The 17994-nt window shown below is 46.4% G+C and overlaps 1 protein-coding gene across 1 annotated transcript in view; it reads right to left on the reverse strand.

The window, feature by feature from the left end:
• CPLX1 (complexin 1) overlaps nucleotides 1-4580 on the reverse strand; it is a 129609-nt gene extending 125029 nt beyond the window's left edge. Inside the window, exon 1 of the mRNA XM_086629897.1 lies at nucleotides 4550-4580. Within this exon, the coding sequence (XP_086486023.1) occupies nucleotides 4550-4580 (31 nt within the window). The remainder of the gene's footprint in view (nucleotides 1-4549) is intronic.
• Between the last annotated feature and the right edge of the window lie 13414 nt (nucleotides 4581-17994).

Consider the following 17994-nt stretch of genomic DNA (forward strand, 5'->3'; position numbering starts at 1 on the left):
AGAGCCTAGTGAATATCTATCCAGAAACTCAAACGTGCCCATCCTTCTGATGGGGCTTGCATTGCACAATGAATTCAAGGGGTAATGGCAGCATGTAAAAGAAACTTAGACACTACCATTCACATGCACCGTTACATGTGAAATGAGTTACAGGATTAATCCACAGGCTGACATTAGGAAAAGTCACTACTTAAGGCAAGCTTCCCAGTTAGACATTTCTCTCATCCATGGCAATAAAAGGAACACATTAAAAGGGCCCTGCACACCACCATACAAAACAGTGTCAGAGCTCTTGTGGCTGTTCTGTATATCCATATCTTCACAGCCTTCTGGTCTGCACAATGCTAGTTTCTGCTGTAAGAAATCTCTCCCTCTTTGACCACATCATGGTCCCACCTCAGACAAATCCTCCTCACCTTCCCATGGACTTTCCCCTTCTCTTTGTCCATATGAAAATGCCCCAAGATCCATGGCCCTCAAGTCTCCAACTAACAGGACAACTGCAAGCAGAGCTTCATCAAGTTTAGTGTCTCTTCTTCTTCAGCCCAGTTTGCCTATTTGTCCAAACCATGAGTGACAGAGGAAGTGAATGTAGTATGACACGACAGTCAGGTGTGAACACACCCCTTATTTTCACACAAAAGTATGAAGAAATAAACAATGTGCAGTGAGAAATACTATGGCTAAATTCTTCAGGGGACCACTTCAGGTCCTCCACTTGAAGCTTCTTCCTGGGAAGTCATACACCTTGGTCATGATGACAGTGCTCCAGACCTCTGATCTGTCTTGGTAAAGAGCAGTCCTAACATAAAATGCAATCATTAAATCACTGCTTGTCTTCATTTAGGGAACTGTCACAGGAACAGCGAAATGATGAACCACTCTGGCTGCACACCGATGTCAATGTCTGCTGGTGTGGCAGGGTCAGAGGTACAAAATATCCCTTTGCTGTCTCTGTTGCTTCTGTTGAAGAAGAAGCAACTATTTTAAGCCTCTATTGCTGTTTTCGTCTTGTCATCCTACACAACTAATCAGCATCATGACTGCATTTCATATCTATGGCATCTGTCACTGTCAAACAATAAATTGAGTGACTTTCACACAGGGTGCTGAGTGGTCTGAAGAGAACAAAAAAAGCCACAGAAGCAAATTGGTCACATAAGCTAGTACTTCGTACTGCTTTTTCTGGACCACAGTCCCCACTGCTAATGAAAGGGTCAAGGATTCTGCCTTGAAGATGCCAGAGATTTGCAAAGACACGTTTCAAGCTTGTCAATGGCCAGGCAAAGACTCTGCTGCCAAGACTAGCAGCAAAATCCCAGTGCTGGCAGCACAGTGGAGGATGGCCTTCCACTGCACAGAAACAGCAGGCTTCTGAAGACCCCGTGTAACAACAAGTCAGGCAACAAAGACATTCTACTTCAGCGATACAATAACCTACCAAACTGATTTCACAAAACTTAAATCCCCTAATCACACAGACTTCCAAACAAAGCAACTCTACACAACGTAACTGCCTTTCCTTGTTTGCTAATTTAGCTCACCCACCTTTTGAAATACCTTCCTGCCTTCTTCCCCTCTGACTGGCAAAACTCCATGGAAAAATAAATCTGATTGCCCTGTGCCATTAGAGGCAAAGGAAATGTGTTCACAGATTGCTTCAGAAGCAATGGGAAAACTCCCACAGGAGTGTCCTGCTAAGGCTACCATTTATTGTTAATTAAGCAGGGCACTAGAACTCCTCTTCCTCAAGAAGGTGAGCAAGAAGGTGGAAGAGCAATGATGTTTTCCTTCCAGTACCTCCTCTGATCACTCTAATATGACGAAACCTGGTCCCAAAGTCCTCATATGCTTCAGAGCCCTGGCACAGCCCTGTCAGCAGAAAAGGGCAAAAGCAACCTTACCTGCAAGCAGTTCTCAGATCCAGGCTCTTAGCTACCATAAGCTCCGGCCTAAACCCACTTTGGTGTTTGATGCTGGGAAGAGTAGATACCATGCCCGTAATGCTCAGACGAGGAAACCCAGTTGGCCTCCAGCCTTTGTGAGGTGTCCCCAGCTGACATAGTGAAAGGGTCAAGCTATCATAGCTATAAGTGGTCTGCAAGCAGTACCTATAGTAAGTCTGATTCTCTGTAAACTGGAGGAGACTTTACTGAAATAATTGCAATATTTTTTTCTTTCTTCCAGGAGTGCTAGAAGAGATTTTGAGGATGGGATAAGAACTATTGCACCATTCAAAAAATCCCAAGTAGACAGGAAAATGAATTCAGAGGTGTTCTGGGAAAAGCCAAATTAAACTAAAATCAAAGAGCCATGAAATCCACAGGAAGATCTCCCTGAAACTAGGGATAATAAAAAAGCTTACTAGCAGATTACATGTACCCTACCCAAAGCACTCACCAGAGGTTTGGTGCTTTGCCCAGTTTGGGCATCTCCCTCTGGGTGTCAGAACTGGCAGACAAAAATGGTTCTGGCGCCATAATTAAAGAAACAAACTGTAACATTTAGTCCTTGGCATGCTGTGCCAGTGCAGCCAGACTGCATCCTTACTTCAGTTTGGGCTTTAACTCCAATGGGAAACGAGTGTCCAAAACCACCCTTACTTTCCATGTTATATTCATCCTGGGAGATGTTGTTTTTCCGCTTTGAAACTATTTCTAATTTAAAAACAGGTCTCTGCTTAATGAATTAACACTTCCTGGATTTTACTGCTCTGCAGAGACTTCTGTATTGAATAAGTGGGCAAGTTCCAGATACATTTTGTTAATACATTAAGTCATCTAACAGAAGAGCTGGTGCCCTGGGTAGCATCTTGACAGACATCAGAAACTCAGACGTCATCAAAAGATGCTTTTTTAATTTGGCTTCTTAGCAACTCCTATTATAATGCAAATCCTGACCCTGGCATGCAACATTATGTTAGAATGAATGTCTGTCCAGAGTAAATGCTGTTTTGCATGTGCAGTTACTGGTTTAAACTCAGGTTTAGTCACTGAGCTGCAAAAAAAGGCATGCATCTCAGCTGTTACTCCTTTGCTGCAACCCTCCTCCCCCTGCCTTTAACTGCAGTCTCTAAGCAGTTATTTCCCTTTAGTGGATCCAAGGATCTCCATCTGCAGTGGCTAAATCTCCAGTTTGCAGGTACACTTATTCATTTCTGTGCAAGCAACCTTATTCACACCATAGTGAACAGTGCAAAATCTGCTCTTCTCAAAACTAATTCTCCTTCAAAACAGGCACTGAAGTGTCATGAAATGTAACACTGCTACCATTCTTCTCGCATAGGTATCTTCTTGCATAGGTATCTCCTTATCCTGCTATTTTGTGCAATCGAATTAGACCCTTTCTTCTCCATTTGGATCTTCCCATGCAAAACACCCCAATTAAAACTTGGGTTGCTTGCTCTGTTCTTAATTGTGAGAATTTTGCTCCCTTGGTGGAAAAAATGAAACGGTTCCTTTCCTTTCAAAGATAAAAATCACATTTTCATGTCATGTGAGAGAGTCCTGCAGTAAATGTTGAAGCTGCATATGACATCAATAACACCATGCATGAAACCTTCCCACAGTCTGTGACTCTACAGTTTCTCCAAAGGAAAATGACTGGAAAATGCACATACTAGAAAGTACAAAAGAGAATGATCAGAATCACCTCATTGACTTCTTCTAAGGCCAAACACTCCAGTTCCCAACAGCAGCCAGCATTCAGCATCATCTCAGTGACAGCCTTGTTTTGACAGAACGTTCAGGCCAAACAGCCCAGAAAAGCAGCGTTAAGTGTGGCAGAATGAAGGAATCTCATTCCCAATTACTTCTGCATTGTTTTCAATTGCTCTTCCTTGCACCAGTGCTTTTTCTATTTCCCAGCATTAGGTTAAAACAATTCATCACACATGGAAGGAAATATATTGAAACCACATAAAAGGTTGGCCTCAAATCCAGGTACGGTGGTGGTGGGGAATACTTTATTACTGTTTCCCTGCTTATTGTGGCAATATTCTTATTAAAAATAACTCTCCAATTATCAGGTACAAAGACTTCTGCACTGGTCACTTTTTGGTCAAGGTCTGGCCCATGACTGAGATGAGGATGAAAAAGGGGCTCACGTACACACAAAATGCTGCTCTTTCTTTGAGTTTACTCTGGCTAAACCTGTCTGCAGCCTTCATAATACCTGCCTCAGAGACATGGCATGAAGCAAAGCAAGACCTGAGCACTGTACAGCAGGATATGCAGCCAGCTGGTAAAGTGCCAGATCAGGCAGGACCCAGGGCCTGCAAACCTTGTGTGGGAGGTCTCTCCTCTAACGTGGGGCTTCGATCTCTGCTTGTTGCTGCCCTCTCCTGCTCAGATTTTTCAAACACTTGGCTCCGGGATCATGAATCAGTGACAAGCATGCTCTTCCGGGTCCCCAAACACCTCTTCCAGCTGCAGACCCTACAAGAGGCTCATAGCAGTCCATCCTCTCTCTTGCCAGGTGCAAAGGCGAGGGGGGCGGGGGGGGTAGGGGCGCAGGTATGCAAGACCCCTCATATGCCAACCACACTTACCTCCTAGAGCTTGTTTCATAACAAAATCCATGGTGATGGCTTAGGGGTGCTGCCCACCTTCACACCTCACATGCACAGAGACCAGGAATCCTTGGAGGGCAGCCTGCAAAAAGGCACAAGCAAAAGAGGAATGGTGTCTCTAGGAGGAGAAAAGACTGATTTCTGGTCTTCCTCAGCTCTGTCCCCACAGCATTCTTCCCCTTGTTTAAGGGCAGGGAAGTTTTCAACCCCCCATCCCTGCAGACCCTGGCCTCGCAGGACAAGGCAGCCCCCGGCATCTAGGGTGCAGAGCTGCATGCTGGCCGGCAGGGAACAGAGGCGAGGAGGAGGGCAGGTGGCCAGGACGGAGCCTGAAGGAGCAGCGCACTGCTCCTCCCGGCTTGTCTGCTGCAGACGGGCAGGAAAGCGTTAAACCTTTGAACTTTCTCATTTCCCCGCCTGCCTCTCGCCCTTTCAGTTTTCGGAGTGCTAGCTCCGGAGTGGCACCTCCGCCGGGGACTGCCGAGGGGGCATTTGAAGGTGAAGCGCTCCGCAAGCGCCCGGGAGGGCAAGCGGGGAAAGCGGGGGAACTCGAGTGTGGATGCAGGCCGGGAGGCGGGATGGGGAACACGGATGCGGGGCAGACTCCCCTACCCTAAACCCTCAGAAACCTCACCCAGAAAGCCCCCAGCGCAATGCCCGTGAGGTCCGCACCTCCTCAGGAAGAGCCGGGACAGCTCAAGGTTGAGACCGGCCGGCTCCAGGAGCAGCACAGCAGCCTCGCCGCGCAGGCTGCTGCCTCTCTTTGCTGGCCCCGGCCGCGGGGAGCAGCGGGCTCAGCTTCGGGGCAGGCCGCCGCCCCCGCCCGGCACCGGCTGCGGTACGGGGGCACCGGCTGCGGTACGGGGGCACCGGCTGCGGTACGGGGGCACCGCCGTGCTGTGGGGCTGCGCGGCCGGCCAGCACTGGCAGGATGAGGGCTTCCCCTACCCATCCCTGCGTGCCCACACCCCGCCTCTCCTCGCTGCCCCTCCGCACGCCGGCCGGCCGGCACGGCACGGCCCGCCCGATACCTCGCTCGGCGGCGGGCGCGGTGCTGAGCTGAGCTGTACCGGACCGGCGGCAGGTCGGTGCGGCGGCTCCTCTCCGCTCCTAAAGGCTCCTCCGGCCGGCGCCCATGTGCCTGAGGGCTGCCGGGGAAGTTGCGGGCGCGGGGAGGGGGAGAGAGAACGAGTCCAGAGCTTCTCCCTACTTTTCCCCCGCGCCCCTCTTTTTATCACAGAATTTCCGGACCATCCCACCGACACGGTCCCTCCTTCCTCCTCCCCTCGTTGCGGGAGCTGGGCTCTCTCCCTCCCCCTGCCTCCGGCTCCCCCGCCCCTTCCCTGCGCCGCCCTCGCCCCTCGATGCTGGCAGCGCAGGAGGCCCCCAGCGCTCCCCAAGCGCTCGGAGAAGCGCGTGTTTTTGCGTGCATGTCCCCCATCCCTGGCTGTCCGCAGCAGCCAGGTGTCCTTGCGCTTTGCTGTGGGGGAAGGAGGGAAGGTTGTCAGCTCGCTGTTGCATTTTGCAATTGCTTCCTGGCATCTCCTCGGGAGTCAGTGTGTTTGTGCCAGGGGATATCTCCGCAAATACGGCTTCCTGCAAAATGAGGAGGGTGGGAGAGCGATCCACGTCCTCTGTTCTGGGTCCTTCCCAGAGATTCCCCTTTCATCCCCTAGGTCCTGGAAGGAATTGGAGAGGCAAGGAAGAAGTCAGGGTGTGAGCAGAGCCCCTTTCTCCCTTCTCCTTCGCCTCGGATTTTACTGTGACCGGAGAAGGATCTCCGGCTGCTCGGCTCAGTTCTCTCCCTACGCAGCGGTGTTTGCAACCCAGGAGGAGGCTGGCGGTGGGGGGGATGTCCCCTCCCTGCGGTGCCGGCTGAAGGGCGAGAGTGGAAAGATCCATTGTCCAGCTCGGGTTCGGGACGGCAGTCTGAAGGTGAGGAGGAAGGAGCTGCGTGCCGTGCGAGCGTTACGTGGCAAAGCAGAGCAACACCCTCCTTCATGGCACCGGCACCCACCTTTAGGGACGCCGGCAGCCAGCTTGGGGCTGGATGGGGAGGGGACGAGCTCTGCTGCTGATCCGCCCTCCTGTCGCCAGCAGGAGAGCTGGGACAGTAGCCCCAAAGCAATCGATATGGGGCAAAAGACGGGGGGCGCGGAATGGTGCCGGCAGAAACGGGAACCTGGGACGAGGGGAGCAGCAGGACCGGCATCCTGGAGACGAGGTGGCATGGCCTGTTGGGTGACCTCATCTGAAGGTCAGTGAGGGCGCTGGGGCGCTACCTGGCACAGCGAGGAAAGGCATGCAGGTCCAGCAGGCACAGCGGGCAAACCAGTCCCTCTCCAGGCAGCGATGCTGGCCACGCAGCAGCCTGCAGAGCTCTCAGGTGCCAGCTGCAGATGTGGGAGGGCATGCTTCTACACTCAAGACAGTGTCCACCCACCTGGGTCTGCCTCGGTGCCTCATGCCTGTCAATGTTTAAGAGTCAATAGGACAATGCCCTTAATAACATGCTTTAACTTTTGGTCAGCCTCCAGTGGTCAGGCAGCTGGACTATATAATCGTTGTAGGTCCCTTCCACTGAACTGTTCTATTGTTTTTTATTCACAGAGCTCCCAGAAAGCCACTTTTCCAACAGACGCTAGTATTAGCCTATGAAGATCAGCTGCATAAGCATGTTACGCACTTTTACTAACAAACTTCAGAGAGGAAAAATTAATACCAAGAGTGGGTGGAGAACCCTCTTCTTTGAAGTCTTAACTCACTCCCAGCATTTCCAGTCCAAAGGACATACTGGTACCTTTTTGATGCTTTCTTTTCCATACATACCATGGCAGTGTCTCAGCAGAGACAACTTGCCCCAGAAATGAACCTAGGAGCCTGCTGGAGTTGTGTGCCCAGGTTTCCTGTGCAATTCTCTGTATTTCCAGGTCTGTATTTCCTCCCTAATAGCTGTTGCAGTTTTGAGGAAGGCTTATAGTTTGAGACTGTCATACAACACCTTACATTCTTCCTTCATCATGTGATTGTTCTTGAAGTGGAGGACAGTGTGCCTGCCTCACACTACTAAACCTCTAGATGCACACCTTGGTCTTATATCCTGGAGTTTGTGAAGGAACCATTCAAATGCCCTCAGACACTCGGTTCAGAGAAGTGTGGGCTAATAGTTAAAACACTTAATTGCCGAAAACCAGGTTTCTCCTCCCTGCTTTGGTGATCCTGGAGCATGCTACATCAAGGAACTCCTACAGCAGCCAAGAGTCAGCACAGCCAAGTGGAGTTGCTGAGAAATGTCATCTTTCCTGTCCTTACAAGCTTTGCAACAGCAAATGTCCTCTCTGTGTGCATAGAATAAAGTGATGTCATCCACAGGGGCTTTCACAAGCCAGGCAAAACAATAGATACATCAGGAAGAAGACCCTGAGAGGTCCTTGAGCTTCTGTTGACCTATTTAGAGCTGCTGGTCTGTTCCCAGAATCAACTGACTCTCCAGACATCAAGTACCCATGGTTCTGTCCTCAAACTCCACCCACTTTTTCCAGATTATACAGCTGCCACAGAAAATCAAGACATGAGGCAGTGAAACATAACCTCAACACTCACTACTTTACAGCTCCCTCTTCTTCAGGAGAGCAAGGCACAGAATCACTAAACCACAAACCCTGCTGAGATAGATACGCCTAGTCCCAGCTTCAGCACCTCTTCCCTACCCCAAGTGCCAGCTTCCAAGCAACTTCCACAGGATATATCTGTGGTTTATGAAAACCCAAATGCTTGTGAGCCTGATTTGGGTACCTCCTATCCAGGTGGTACCCTGACTTATCAGTCAGGAAAGATCCTACCAGTACCCTCCTCGCCACACATGGTTCAAGCACAAAGGCAAGAAAGGACATGGTCAAAAAGAGGTGATGTAGTCTATAGATCTGTGTCTAATAATGGTCTCAGAAAGGCTTCCTGAGAAGGCTTTTACCTCAGAAATTGAACAGAGGGATTCTGACACAGACTTTCCTCAATTTGCTGAGAAACCCAACAGGATGAATGGACTCATGGGGATCTGTTATGTGATTTACCTGAGATACATGTCTTCTTCTACAGGAGAAAGAACAGCTTGCTCAGCCATGGCAATGATATAAGCAATGCCCCATGGATCTTCCTTCTGATGGCATATAACAATAGATTATGTCTAGAATACGTTATGAACATGAATCTGGCAGTAATGCTATTTCATAGCGTCTTTACTGGACACAAACATATCTCAGAAACAGCAATGTTTTCTGATGCGGGCAGGGGATAGACGTTGCTATCTGTACGTGAGATCTGTCCCAGCACCATGGGCAGAGGAGAACTGCCAGTCACTCCGAGGCAGCCACTGAAAGATACCTCCAAAACTTCCTGAAACGCCAAAGCCAGTTTAGTCTGGTTTGCACTACGTGAATGAGATATACCTGCTCCTGATTGTGGGAACAGGCTTGTTCTTCCTTTACAGAATCAGAACAATAGGAATCCATTCTGTGACCTTACTTGGTGCAGATGAAGAGTACAGAAAACTCAGAGCAAAGATCTCCTCCATGGAGGTTTGTCCGTGGAACTCAGACTCCTTGGCCACTAGCTAGGAATCTGTGTTTACTGGTGTCTGCGTAAGAAGGTGGAATAAGCCAAAAATTGGTTTTGGTGACCTTTTCCATAGAAAAAAATAAAATATTCAGGTCTTGAAAAAGAAAGAAAATAGTCTGTTTCCAGGAAAAAAAAAAAAAATAGTCAGGATGCTTCATTTCAACATCTTTAAATGCAATGTTTGATTATTCAATTCCATATGGTGTTTGACTGCTAAACTGAATTCAATGCCATATAAAAACGATACTAATAAGAAAGCTCACAAACCAAATATGAAGGTTACAGAAAATACTTAATCAACTGCCTAAAATGAACCTACTTTGTTTCTTTTTGCCCCTCTTTTTTTTGTTGTTTGTTTGCTTGGTTTTTTTTTCTGGCTACCTTGTTGTCAACTCCTGCTGATGTAACTGCAACGCTGTTCAGTACACTGCAGGCAGGACCTGGACAGTGGCAAGATGATTACCTTTTAACCAATACGGCTACTGAAACAGAGGAGTCAGACACTTGCTAAGGGTAGTTTGTAGGCACCAGTTGCAGTCTATGTTGAGCTTATGCAAGGCGTTTTGGTAGCAGGGGAGGGGCTACACGGTTGGCTCTGTAAGGAGCTGCGAGAAGTTGGACCTGTCTCTGGCCAAGTCAGACCTGCCTCTAGCCAAGGCCAAGACAATCAGACCCTGTGTGAATATGATATTTAAGAAGAGACAAAGAAACCTGCACCATGCAGGACTTGCGGTGAAGAGGGGGAAGGCACAGGTGGCTGCACTCAGCTGCCACCCTCGCCTCTGCCCCGCACCTATCAGGGGAGGCAATGGCTGCAGCTTCAAGCAGCCTGGAGTGCTCTAAAGCTCCTCACTCCCAGAGTGTCCACTGGGCAGAGCTTGTCCCACTGGGGCTGCCAGAGTGCTTTGGGCTGGTCAGGCCCCACGCAGCTACAGCAAAGAGAGAAGTGGGATGTGAGAGGAACAACTACACAGACACCAAGGTCAGTGAAGATGGAGGAGGAGGAAGTGTGCCAGAGCTGAGATTCCCCTGCAGCCCGTGGTGAGATGGCAGGATGCCCCCAAAGAAGTGGAAAATGCCCCCATTACTTCGTGGAAAGCCCACACTGGAGCTGGAGATTAACGGTGAGGTAGTCCATGAAGACCTGCAGTCATGGAGGACCTCACGCTGGAGCAGGTGGCTGTGCCCAAAGAAGCCATGACCCTGTGGGAAGCCCACACTGGAGCAGTCTGTTGGTGAAGGACTGCACCCCGTGGGAGGGACTGCAGTCAGAGAAGTTCATGAAGAACTGTCTTCCATGGAAAGGGCCCCCACACTGGAGCAGGGGAGGAGTGCGAGGAGTCCTCCCCCTGAAGAGGAATGAGCAGTAGAAACAATGTGTGATGAACTGACCACAACCTCCATTCCCCATCCCCCTGCACTGCTGAGGAGGAGGAGGTAGAGCCAGGAAGGGAGGAGTCGGGGGAAGGTGGTTTTTAAGATCTGGCTTTATTTCTCATTATTGTCTCTGATGTGGTCAGTAACGCATTAAATAGATTTTTTCCCCAAGTAGAGTCTGTTTTGCTTATGACCATAACTGATGAGTGATCCCTCCCTGTCCCTGTCTTGTCCCTCCAGCCGTTTGTTACATTTTCTCCTCTCCATTCCACAAGCAGCAGAGGAGTAAGCAAGCGGGTGTGTGGTGCTTAGTTGCTGGCTGGGCTAAACCACAGCACTGTCCCTCCACTTCACTGAACACAAATCTACCGTGTGTTTCTGCTTACTTGTCAGCTGTCAATTTTGGCTGTCAAAACATTTCAAAATTCAAGCATTTTTGTCTCTTCAAACATATTGCTTTGACTATTGTTTTTCCACTCAACTTATAGCAGGCTTTGAGTAAGCTCTTTATTTTCTGATCAAATAGAAAAAAAACACAACAACATATTCTTTTAAAGAAATGGGTGTTTCCCTTAGGTCAAAACTGTGAAAGGACTTTTCAACTATTTCTGCTAGCTCTGAAGAAAAAGCCATTTCAGATTTCTTGAACATTACCTTTCTAGGTGAGCATTTACTGCAGCTGTCACAACACCAAATTTTAGCTGCCTGCACTTATAAAACCTGAAACAAACATGTATTGATTCCCCTGTCTTCGTGACATGCAGGCACAGGCATGAATATTATATATTCTGTTTTCTTAGCACAGGTGTCCAAGCCTGGTTTATGAACAAGCCCCTTGGTAGGCTGCCATTTACACATTATTTAGCTCCAAATCTGTCAGGTTTTTGTTTGTACTCTCCCTTACCTACTCCCCTTGTCCCTGTAGCTCCATCTCTTTCTCTGTTTCCTGTTCTCCAGACAAGCTCTTGTCTTGCCAGACAGATTAAGAGTCCCGTTTCAGCAAGGCTCTGATTCCTACAGATAGGCATGATGGAGTAAAGATCCTGTAGCTCTTATCTCCAGGATTTACTGCTCTACATTATAAGGCTTCTTTGGCAGACAGAAGTTGTCCACAAAACTGAGAATCCATTTGTATCACTCAGGTGATCAAATCATCATGTGTCTACCCAAAGCATATCAAGCTTTTGTTGTGAGATTACTATTTCAAGCATTTTTGACAGGGTAAAAAAGTCTGATCTTTCTTTTACTGTCATGGGTTAGGCCGCTCCATCAGTAAATAAGAGTTGTCCAAATCAGTAAATTCTATGGAAATGTGTCAGTTTATACAGAAGATTAAAGGCAAACAAGCTAAAGAAAATAGTTTCACTTTCTTGAATTTGATGCTGTTGAGACATCCTGCTTTGATATAGCAAAACTGCTGCACTTTGCCAACGGCTAAATCATTTTGCCTTGACTCTTCTAGCAATACATGTCTGTATCAAAACTAAACACATAATCATATCAGAGTACCTCTTTTTTCAGATTTTCCATATCAAGGAGGGACAGGAAGAGGTCACATTTTTCCTCTTTATTGCAAGTTAGAATGAAAGAAAGATTCAAAATGTCAAACATACTTCAGAAAAGGATTTCCATTTTCCCAGCTAGGTCTGTGCCTCGCCTTCATTTACTACTCTATTTGGCAAAGAAAATGAACAGAGGTAAACAGCATACTCAACTGAGATGTTAGCTTGGTATCAGATGCTGTGGCCTATAGTTTTTTTCCTGCATAAAAAGAATCATCCCAAGTTCTGAACTCAACTTGGAAGGAAGCTATTCACTTTTGTAGGTGTTGTGGGTTAGGCCGCTCCGGCAACCAAACCCCACCCCCCCCCCCAGTTGTTGACTCACCCTCCCCCAGTCCCAGGGATGAGGGAGAGAATGAAAGGATAAATGGGATACCCATGGGTTGAGATAAGAACAATTTAATACAGATGATTTAATACACAGTGTAGATGCTCACCACCCCCTCGTATGCGAAGCCCGTCTCGTCCCAAAGCTGCAATCCTGGACGAACGCGAGGCCCTGAAATAGAGAGGGGCAGAGAGAGAGAGAGAGAGAGTACTCCGAGAGTGGGAGTACTGGGAGAGAGAGGGGGAAAAAAAGGCAATAGAGCAAAAGCGCAGAAGCGCAAAAGAGCAAAAGCGGTGGAAGAGCCAAAGCGCAAAAGCCCTTCTGTCCAGCTGACCCACACTTTTATACTGGGCATGATGCTGCATGATATGGAATACTAATTGGCCAGTTTGGCCCTCAGTCTTAAATTCCACCACAAATCACAAGGGCAATCGTGGCCCCCTTGTCCCGGCTATGCTCCCCCCTTATCCCGCCGTGCTTCTGCACTCTGGCACACTGAAAAGTCCTTGGGGTCTCATGCCCAACCACAAACATCAGCTTGCTATCAACATGCTTCTCAGACCGAGCCTCTGAGTAAAACCGAAACATGGAGCTCTTCTAGCTGCTAAAAAGAAGAGCTAACTCTGTCCCAGCTAAAACCAGGACAGTAGGCATGACTTCCCAGCCATGACAACCAGCTTAGCTGTTTATTATTTTTATCTTTTCATTAGACATGAAGTGAATGTGTGTATATCTCTTTAGATACTTCACATACTTGCAGCGCAATTACTCTTAGGTGTGATGTGTGATGCTGGCAAATTAATCTGTTAAAATATTATGCTGTTTACACTCAGATGTCTCCAAAGAGACCATAACAGTTAGATGCAATCCAACAGCTCAGGAATCTCCATACCTTCCTATTTCAGTCTTGAACTTGCTCTCCACTGCCTCACTTTGGTAACGAATTCTAGGTAGAGAGTATTTGCTGAATCAGAATGAGGAAAATAGCAGTACCTGAAAATAACTAGTTTACATAATCCAGAAAATGTAGACATACATTTCATCTTAGAATGAGTATTTTTTTCCCCCAGTGGAACTGTAAAAAGTAACTTGTAATGTAATATAAATAAGTAAATGTGTCCAACCAGCTTGTTCCCTGCCTTTACTGGTGTGATATTTCTTGCACTGATCTACACAGTGTCAGTCAACTAACAGCTGCACAGGTGTTGTGGGAACAATATTACATCTAAGTAGCAATGTTGAGAATTCTGTCCTTTCGAGTCGCACAACCAAACACAAGGTCCACTATGCAATGAAGAAACCCATCTACGAGGTCAGCCACAGCTGTCTAAAGCAGGCTCTATTTTCATCAGCTTCTTTCCAACAGGCTCCAAGGACTATGTTCTTGGATTAAGTTCTTAAATCTAAATGAGATGAGTATTTTACAAGAATAGCCAAAACACAGTCTCCAATTTAAGCTAAAGCACTACAGAAAGAGTTTGACTTAAAGCAACTCCTTAAGCTACGCTGAAATAACTGGACTTAAGCAGATACTTCCATTAGTGCATTTGTGTAGGTGCCTTGCCGAATCAAAGTTAGCTTCTCTAGGCCTGAACATCTCAAACCATGAGTATCCCTGAATATAAATTATATGGTTTGGAAACATGATCTGACAGTTTATCTCTTACACAGGGCCTTTCCATATGATCAATATTTGCTAAAATTAGTTACAGAGTAAATGAAAAAATTCACTATGTTTAGTGAATCTTCAGGAGATGCAGATACGAAGAGAAAAATATCCTGTGTTGAGAGTCAAAGCATTTCAGGATTCAGTGACTCAAATGCTTAATCATTAATGTGCCTGAATCTCTGTGAAATACAAGCATTGTTCCATACATTTGTCAGCCTTTTAATTCCACATTGCTTGCCACTGATTAGTTATGTGCTGTTTCTCATCTAATCCCCTTTTGTAAAATTTAATCTTCAAATGATAGCATTTATCAAAAACATAAAGCTAGCTGATGCACATCAAGCAAAGCAGATAATTATTCTTGCAGATAAAAATGAATCTGCAAGATTCCCTCTTGCTGTGCCAATTACAGTTCAGCAGAGTGAGGTCATTTGCACACTTTATGAAACTAACTGGCATGCAGGGGCAGGGCAGGGGGAGCTGAGTTGAAGAGGCCTGGTTGATGCTGCGTTCATACTTGGCCCATGCGGGACTGAGAAACGTGCATACAAAGCAGAAAATGTTGTTTTCTTATTCCATTTGTGTTATTTCTCATCCAGGTTTCCAAGCTGCTTGGGAATAGTGGCAAATTCCCTGCTGGGGCTTCCTCTACAAATTGTTGTTTGTTTCGCACCCACTCAGTCTGTACCACAATTATACTTTGAACTAAACCAGTCACTCACTTTGGGGAGTCTCCTTCTTTAGTATTATAGTGGAATAGTGATAAACATCCAAATAATCACAGAATCACAGAATGTTAGGGATTGGAAGGGACCTCAAAGGATCATCTAGTCCAATCCCCCTGCCAGAGCAGGGCCACCTAGATCAGATCACACAAGAACGTGTCCAGGCAGGTTTTGAACATCTCCAGAGGAGACTCCACAACCTCTCTGGCCAGCCTGTTCCAGTGTTCTGTTACTCTTACTGTGAAGAAGTTCTTCCTCAAATGGAAGAGGAATGGAATGGTTTAGGACTCAGTGGTTAAGCACATGATTAAGGAACCTGCCTGAAAAACAGCTGTGGCTTGATTCAGACTCCAAAGGAGTAAGAAGGAATCAGTGTTTTAAGGTGGAAATACAACTTATGCAACCCAACTATGCATTCACTTCATATTGTCTCTCTGCTCCATAATTTTTAAATCCATTAGCAAGTTTCAACCTCATATAACACAGGAGTAAAAGGCTCATATTATGAGTTTTGGTTAATTTCATGGAAATTGTTGGCTTGGTAGAGAAGAGAGAGTTAAATTTATTAAGTCTTTGTGAGGGAAAAAGTGTAGAAAGAGTCCATACTAGGCAGTAGAGAATATACTCAGGAGAGTATTTAAGGAATTCTCATTATATTAGCTTGGTGGTGTGTTGGTTTTGTTTTCCTCTTCAATTTGAAATGGTGAGGGACTCAACTGAATCCACCTTTTCTGCACTTCACTTTTTACTTGAAGCTACCTCTGTCACAAAATTACTTTATAAACTAACTTTAAATGAATGTTTGCACACTTGAGAGATCTGAGATTTGCCTTCCACTCCTTGCCATATGACACTGCACTAACACTAGAAAATTAAATAAAATCTAGAAATTGCACTTTGAGAGGCTCTAGATGTCTGCTGCCTGTTATCTGCATGGACTGTCACCTCACTAGGTGGAGTGAAAAGGTAAGGAAAACAAGGAAGCCATCAAGTTTCTGCAGAAGCAGATTTTGAACACAAGTTTCCAGGAAATAATGTAGAGTGAATGCTTACTCCTAATGTGAACCAGCAGCTCTAGTATTAACATTGCATGATACCACGGATAAGGATATCTGAAGTTCATCAGCAAAGTCAAATGGAAGAAGTGTTGTGATACTAAAGGAGGCCACGAATGGAAGTGGGCTTCCAAGCACAAGACCGGGTTTCTCTGGAAGTGCCCTTTCAATTCCAAACGGCGTGATTTTCAATGTTCTAGCTCTAGACAAGGTGGCAGTCCCATAGGATCCCCTTAGGAGTTTGTTTATACAGAGCAGATACCAAAATACTGATTATGTAGTATAATCAGTCTTCTGATGGAGTCTTCTTCATGAACAGAGACCTCAAGGAGCAAGTGGGATTCCACTGCCCATATAAGGCCAAACCAGAGCCTGTCACTGGATTTTGGCTTGTGTCCCAGGGGAACGCTTGTCTAGAAATCATGTTCATGCATTGGCTAGCACAAGTTGTCTTGTTGTCAACTCAGAAGTGTGTGGATACCCAGGGAAAACCTCTGATCCCTAAGGAGCTGATCACACTTCATGAGACCATGCAGAGCAGGATGCTGAGAAAGTCAATATTTGCTAAGGTGGATACTGGTGGGGTGGGGTGAGTTTAATTTGCAAGTCAAAACTAGTTCCTTCTCAAGTAGCTTCATCTTTACAGAAGATCAGAATTTTTCTAATCAAAAGAATAAAAAGAATTATTTTCTGTGCTATCCTTGTCTTATAAATTGAGGAGGTTGGAAAATTCACAGACAGGTAGGTATGTTTGCTTTACCCTGGTGGGTATTTGCTTTATTCCCTTGGCCACAGATCAAGCTATAAACGCAGACACACCAATGACAGTAACATGGTCTTCAGGGGAAGAAAGGTTTTGAGACCTTTCATGGAGAATGACTCTTCTGTGGTGACAAGTAATTGTATATAGGGTACACAGGTATACAGGGTAAATCTTGCCACATTCTTGTAAGATCCTGCCACAGTCTTTTGATCTATGTCTGTTAAATTATACCTCATCAGGAAACCTAGCTTCTGACCCCATAGCACATCCTGAGGAGTGCAGGCCTCTGCCCCTGAGATCCTGCCAACATCTTGTATTCATACAGATGAAAAAGCTTGAGGTTCTGAAAAAAATTACTGGCTTCAGTGGTGGAGTACTGGAACTCACTGGGCAGAGTCAATTGATGCCAGTGAACCCAAATGAGATCTCAGAGACATTATAATGGAGTGGAGAGGGAGATCAGTCAACTGTACTGAAAAGTGCAATGCTCTTCGTGCTTTGCATTGTGCCCACAAACTAAGTATTCTGTACTCTCCAATGCCTGATTTTACTGTCACTTCCCCACTTTACTTTTAGCAGCTCTCTGCAGGCCTGGTAAGGGAGGAGAGGAACAAACAGGCACAAAGCATTTCTTGTGTTGAGGTGGAATTTCAGGCTTTAATTTGTGACTACTGTCTCTTGTCCTGTCACTGGGTACCACTGACAACCATCTGGCTCTCTCTTCTTTATTCACTCTCATCAGATATTTATACAAATTGATAAGATCTCTCTAAGCTGTATCTGAACAGGCTGAACAGTTCCCTCTCTCTCAGCTGCTCTACATGTGCTCCAGTCCTTTAGTCATATTTATGGGCCTTTGCTGTGTTTGCTCTAGTAAGACCATTTACTTTCTTGTACTGGGGAGCCCAGCACTGAACCCAGCACTCCGGATGCAGTCTCACCAGTGCTAAGCAGAGAAGAAGGATCACCCACCTCTTTCAACAGGTTGGCAGCTCAGAATGCTGTTGACCTTCTCTGCTGCAAGGGAAGATTGCTGGCTCATAGTTAGCTTGTGGTCCACCAGGACTCCAGGATCCTTCTTTGCTGAGCTGTGTTCCAGCTGGTTGGCCCTCAGCACTTACTGATGCCTGTGGTTATTGACTCGTCAGATGCAGAACTTCATACTTCCCTTTCTTGAACTTTAAGAGGTTTCTCTCTGACCACTTCTGCAGACTGTTGAGGACATCAGCCAGCTGTCATGGGCCTCTCTTCTCTCTAGGGCTATATCTTTTGGAATTCTTCCAAACAGATCTTTGAATGCATTAGAGTGTGATCTTCAGAAGTCCAGGTTT

Source organism: Tauraco erythrolophus, chromosome Z (assembly GCF_009769465.1).
Source record: "Tauraco erythrolophus isolate bTauEry1 chromosome Z, bTauEry1.pri, whole genome shotgun sequence".
Lineage (NCBI taxonomy): Eukaryota > Metazoa > Chordata > Aves > Musophagiformes > Musophagidae > Tauraco > Tauraco erythrolophus.